Genomic DNA, 6,171 nt, shown 5'->3' on the forward strand with positions numbered 1-6,171 from the left:
GCCACAGGCTGGCAGCTAGAGAGGGCCAGCGTCAGGACTCACATCCTTTGGCTCACGTGTTCCCACCGCCCAGGGCCAGGCCTCATTCCCCACCCCAGCAAAGCTCTGCCTGGCCCCAGGCCACCAGCAGTTGGGGTTCCTCCAACATCAACGTCAAAGTCTCTTCCTCCTCCTCCCCCTCCTCTCCTTCCTCCCCCTCCTCCTCCTCCTCCTCCTCCCCCTCCTCCTCCTCCTCCTCTTCTCCTTCCTTTCTTCCTTCCTTCTCCTCCTCCTCCTTTCACTGTGTCAGTCTGTGAGCTTCTTTCTCTCAAGGCTGGCACTCTACCACTTGAGCCACAGCTCCATGTCAGCGTTTTGGTGGTCAGTTGGAGATAAGCGCCTCACAGACTTTCCCACCAGAGCTGGCTTCGAGCGGCCATCCTCAGAGCTCAGCCTCCCGGCTAGCGGGGATGACAGGCGTGAGCCCTGGGCACCCGCTGGCTCAGTCGTCTTGGGGGTTCGTCTGGTCTGACCCTGCGCCCCGGCTCTGGTCTCTTCCGTCTCCCCGGTGTCGCGGCTGCTGGCCCTGGCTGGTGCTAAGAGAAATCCCTTTGCGTCCCACACTCGGTTCCCAGTTCTGTCCTGCATTGTCCCAAGCTCCCATTGTTCTCAAGAGTGTCCACCAACCTCCACCTTGAGGGGAGCCTGGAGGGATCGATGGGCCCCCAGGGCCGCCACCCCCTGGACAGCGGGAGCGGACCCCAGCTGGAAGGAGGGCCCAGCCCACTGTGACCTCTGCGGCCACCCCGGGCCGTCCACCCCCGGACACACCCACGAGGTGCCTGAGGGCGTGGCCTTGCGTGACCTTGCCCTGGCTCTGAAGGAGATGACAGCCCACGACAGTGCTCCGCAGCCAGCCAGCCAGCCACTGCGCAGGAGGGAAGCCCCACGCTCCACCTGCGACGCCTGAGCCTCCCCGTCCAGATGCCTGACTCAGTTTCCCAGATGCATGCATTCGGCCTCACCAGCCACCTGGGGCATTTCCCACCCCGGAGCCTGGGACCCTCAGGAGGAATCGACGAGCTCAGAGCAAGGACATACAGAATGAACACCAAAGAGACCAACACAAACCATCATTTCCCAGCTACCACGAACGGATGCACGCCGGCTCCGGCCCGCACAGCAAGGCGTAATGGCGCATGCACTCAGGGCTTTGAGGTGCTGCCAGGATCGTCAGTGGCTGTGGGCGCCAAGCCCAGGCAGCAGGCAAGCCCCAGGCCGGGAGGCTCCGGCTCACCTGAGGCTTTATGAAAAAAAGACAAAAACAGAACCTGCCCAGCAGTCACGCCTGTAATCCAGGCTACTCAGGAGGCTGAGGTCTGAGGATTGCAGTTCAAAGCCAGCCCAAGCAGGAAAGGCCATGAGACTCTTATCTCCAATAAAGCAGCAAAAAGCCACAATGAAGCTATGACTCAAGGGGTAGAGCACTAGCCTTGAGTAAAAAAAAAAAAGCTCAGGGACAGCACCCGGCCCTGAGTTCAGGACCCACAGGAGTTTATGGCAGGCATATACAAAAATAAATAAAACGTAAGAATAATAAAGAATAACCCCACAGGCGGCTGAGGAGAGCGCCCCCCGGTGGTTTCCCTGCAACGCTGTTGTGACTGGGCCAGGCTGGGGCTTCCCGCTGGGCTGTGGGCGATGCATCTCAGCCCCGACCCCAATCAGCCAAGACCCCCCTCCGTTTTATGCCTATACCACAGTTTGAACTCAGGGAACCTTGGGCTCACTCTGCCATCCCCCCCCCACGGTTAGCGCTCTACCACTTGAGCCAGGCCTACAGTCTGGCTTTCTTTTTTGCTGGTAAACTGGAGACGGAGTCTGGCAGAGTTTTCTACCTAACGTTGGCATTGAACGGTGAGCCTCTAAAAGTATCTCAGCCTCCCGAGTCACTGGGCAGAGAGCCCCCGTGTCTTAGATTCGGGGATGTCCCCACCTTCCTTTTACCCGGAAGGAGCCGACTCTATGGTAATTAGTTAAAACGCAGGAAGGTACACTTTTAAGGGGTAGAACTAAAAAGAAAAAGATGGGCATTTAGCTAAGCTTATAAACCACACGCCGTACACTCTCGGCAGGGCAGACAGCGGGGAAGGAAGGATCTAAACACCGGGCCCTCAGTAACAGAAGGAGGGAGAGGCGGCAGCCGCTGCATGAGTTTGAGCTCAGTTTGCTGTTGCTGTTGCTGTTGTTAAATTCCACCCATACTGGGGCTCGCACATCACTTCTCGCAAGTCTTAGTGAAGGCCACTTAAAGTTGGGCTCCCGAATGCATCAGCCCACGGCCCTGAGTACTGATGCTGTGTTGTAAGGGGAACAGCTCTCAGCCTCTCTGTTCTGCTGTTGTTGATGTTTTTCTGGCCTTGATCTCCAGATCCTGACGTCTCAGCCTCCCAAGTGCTGGGATTTCAGGCGTGTGCCACCGCGCCTGGCCCTCTCTTATTCCTGCCCCCCCCCCCGCAATCGTCTCAGCCCCGTCCACCAGAAGCAGGGGAAAGGAAGCCATCTTCCTGAGCGTGTGGGGAGGAAGATGAAGGCCGTATCTCACACAGGCTGCTTGCAAAGCATTTTTAGAAATTCACATCATGTGAAAAAAACACACTGAGAATCTCATTTTCCTCTAGATCTAGGAAAATCACCAATTTGTTAGAAAAGTGCTGCATTGAATCGACCCAACGATAAACTCTAGGTGAAATTAAAAACCAGGAGAAAAACACCCCTCGATCCGTAGTCACACTGACAAACGGGTTACCACCGTTTTAAAGCTACAAGGCTTTAGATAACCATATGGCCCGTGCCAACCCCCCCCTTCCCCCTGGGAATGAACCCAGGGCCCTGTCCAGGCCAACCACATACTCCACCGCTGAGCTACACCTCCCAGCCCTTGGGGTTTTGAGATGGGGTTTCACCACATAGCTTAGGCTGGTCTTGAACTCTTGGTCCTCCTGAAGTTACAGGCATGCACCACCGTGCCCGGCTGCTGTGATCTATCTTGAGCAGAGCGCCTACTCTCCAAACTCCTCATGCGCCGTTTGAAGGTGTAATGCCAGGTGCTGCCCACTGGGGATGGGTCCTTGGTTTGGTGAGTGAAACAGTGGCCCAATTTGAAAAATCAAACCTTGCTGAAAAATCTTACTTCCACATGACCAGGAAGGAAAACAACCCGCTGAGAATGTGTGTGTGTGTGTGCACGCGTACATGTGTGCACTTCAAACAACCTGCGTCCGGGCTCCCCTCAGAGCGCCGGCACTCCTTCCCCATGCCAGACACGGAGGGTCACCTTCGTGCTGACTTAAAGCCCAGCTGCAGATGAGGCCGGAGGGAAGCCCACACCTCTGCTCACCGCCAGGCCGCAGCCGCAGGACTGTTCCGCACATTCTTTCCCACATGTTCAACATACAATTCTAATCAAAGGTGCTGCCACAGGAAGGGGAGCCTTGGCTCAAGCGGCAGAGCGCCAGCCTGGAGAGAAAGCCAGGGACAGCTCTCAGGTCCTGAGTTCAAGCCACAGAACATGGACACACACACACACACACACCTGCGTCCTCAATGATCACACAAACATAAAAACCACTAAAAAGAGATGGAGGATGTGAGATCAACTTGTTTGTATTGTTAAAAGTGGGCTGAGTGGCATCTCATCAGCCTCTGCGGAGACCGGGTCAGGCGTGAGGAACTTTCCAATGGCGTTGCAGTTTGGTGGCGGGGACGCGTGCTGGGCTGTGTGTGGCCCGCGTCCGCGAGGTCTGGCGGGGCCGGGGCGGGGCGCGCGGCCCCTGCTCCAGTCCCACCGAGAGCCACAGAACTCCGTCGCCCGATGCACACCCCAGCGTTCTGGGCTTTGTTTTTTTAATGTCAGTGCAATGTAAGACGGCCATTCTCGTCTCTCTGATGCGTGTCCCAGCACGGGGCAGCCGGGGTGGGGGCAGGGGGCCTTGACGATGTCCATGCGGTGGGGGACGCCGGTGCCGAGCCCACCGCGCTTCAGGCTTGGCCACGGATGGACACCCGCTCCTCCCACCTAGCCATGGCCGCCTTCTGTCATCCGATCGTCCTGACTGCCCTGAGGTTCCCAGCTCACCGCGGCCCCAGCACTGCCCATGAGCGCCGCAGGACGACATCTGTGACAACACAGACCAGCCGCAGCCGACTGCGGGTCACACGCAGCCACGCTGGCTGAGGGCAATCCACCGTCCCGCACGGAGGTCTGCGCCTCTCCTCCCGGAGGGCCAGAGACGTGTTTCATGTCAGGTGGGAAAGCTGACGCGATCGGCAGGAGTCATCTCAAGTCCCGGGTCTGTGGCTTCCAACGCCAGTGTGTAGCAAAGGAAAAGAACCTCGGCTGGGCAGGAGTGTTCAGTGCAATCGCGGCCATCAGGCAGGCCCAGGACTGACCCGCCCTGGGGCGGTCCGGCCCTCTGAGGGCACCGTGACCTGGGCCTCCCGATGTCTAGGAGCCCAGCCAGGCTGGCCTCTCACAGCCCCTGAGGCTCTGCTGCGGGGCGGCAGCCCCCGAGGCTCCCGGGGTCAGAAGCCGTTGCTGCTCCTGTGACACAGCGGTGGCTTGGACAGGTCCAGCATGCCGGCCTGGGGGCGGCTGAGGAACTTGGGGGCGCTGCGCAGGAGCCGCTGGGCCTCCATGAAGGCCTGGGTCAGCTCCTTCTTCCACTGCGCAAACTCGGGCTCGCTCTGGAAGGAGACACAGGGCGGCACAGGGGTGAGGCCTGCAGAAACAAAGCCACACCCCACCGCCGGCCTCGGGTGCTCAGCAGGTGACAGCCCGCCCGCAAGGATCCCTCCGAGCCTGGTGTCATCCTAGCCACTCAGGACGCTGAGATCTGAGGATCGTGATTCAGAGCCAACCGGGTGGGAAAGTGTGTGAGACTCTGATCGCCAATGAACCAGCAAAATAAAAGCCAGAAGTGGAGATAGGCCAGCCAGGGGTGGGGAAAGCTAAGGTGGAGAGAGAGGCCCTGAGTTCAAGCCCCAGTGCTGGCCCCCAAAACCAAACAACGACACCACCACAAAAAGCAACCTCTACCTGAAGCTTTCCTGCCAGGTCTGTGAGGCTTTCTTGATAAAGCAGAGGTGATCACCAGGCCTCTGGCTTTGTTATTTATGCTATTATTCTAACTTTCCTCTAAGAGAAAACAAACTCACAAACTCACCTCACACTGCAAGACAAACTGCTTCCCTCCTTTTATTCTGAACAATATGCACTTTTTGTCTTTGATCTGAGTTTCTTCCACCGACAGAATCTGCTCCATGGTCAGTAAACTTTGCTGATCAGAAAGATAAGGGTGGGACGTGTTACCTCAAGTCATTTCGTGATCGCCTACATTAAAAGAACAACTAAGAAAACAGCGTGTGTGCCGGGCCTTGGTGGCTCACGCCTGTCATCCTAGCTACTCTGGAGGCTGAGATCTGAGGATCTCGATTCAAAGCCAGCCCAGGTAGGAAAGTCCATGAAACTCTTAACTCCAATAAACCACCAGAAAACTGGAAGTGGCGCTGTAGCTCAAGTGGTAGAGCGTTAGCCTTGAGCTGAAGAGCTGAGGGACAGCGCCCAGGCCCAGAGTTCAAGCCCCACGACTGTGGAGTGTGTAGCACGTGTGTGTGTGTGTGTGTGTGTGTGTGTGTGCGTGCACGCGCACGCGCACACATGCGCACATGTCTTTGATGATGTTCCAGAAGCCAAGGGAGAATGTGGGCTATGGATCGAGGTTCCGGGCAGAGGATCTCAAGAAGTCAGCGAGGGGAGCCTCAGCACTGGCTGTGGGGGCGCGGGGCCGGCGTGGGCCGGCTGCGTGGGAAGTGAGGATTTCCCCAGCACAAGCACCATCGTCTGCGGCCTGGCAACTCCAAGGAAAGCGTCTGCCGATGCTGGCTGGGAAGCCAATGACATTTCCATCACATCAAAGCGCTGCCCTCAGTTTGGGGGGGGGGTGCTGTTACAAGATAGTCCCCTAGGCCCATCTGCCTAAGCCTCTGCCTGAGCCGCCTGCCACAGCCGCACAAGTTCTGTGTTTATTTTTGGATAAATACTCCAGGAATCCTAAATGAGCAGGCAATGCTCAGGGACAGGGCCCAGGCCCAGTGTTCAAGCCCCAGGACTAGGAAGAAGGAGGAGGAGGA

At 57.6% G+C, this 6,171-nt stretch overlaps 1 protein-coding gene across 1 annotated transcript in view; it reads right to left on the bottom strand.

Annotated features, from left to right (window-relative positions):
• The window catches only part of Adrbk2 (adrenergic, beta, receptor kinase 2), a 70,487-nt gene that overhangs the window by 20,772 nt on the left and 43,544 nt on the right, over positions 1-6,171 (bottom strand). The window contains exons 20-22 of the mRNA XM_013014280.1: positions 5,205-5,318; positions 4,174-4,725; positions 1,028-1,035 (exon numbers count right to left, since the gene is read on the bottom strand). Of these exons, the coding sequence (XP_012869734.1) occupies positions 4,564-4,725; positions 5,205-5,318 (276 nt within the window). The 3' untranslated portion in view covers positions 1,028-1,035; positions 4,174-4,563. The remainder of the gene's footprint in view (positions 1-1,027; positions 1,036-4,173; positions 4,726-5,204; positions 5,319-6,171) is intronic.

The sequence above is a fragment of the Dipodomys ordii genome, unplaced genomic scaffold (genome assembly GCF_000151885.1).
Source record: "Dipodomys ordii isolate 6190 unplaced genomic scaffold, Dord_2.0 Scaffold23, whole genome shotgun sequence".
NCBI lineage: Eukaryota > Metazoa > Chordata > Mammalia > Rodentia > Heteromyidae > Dipodomys > Dipodomys ordii.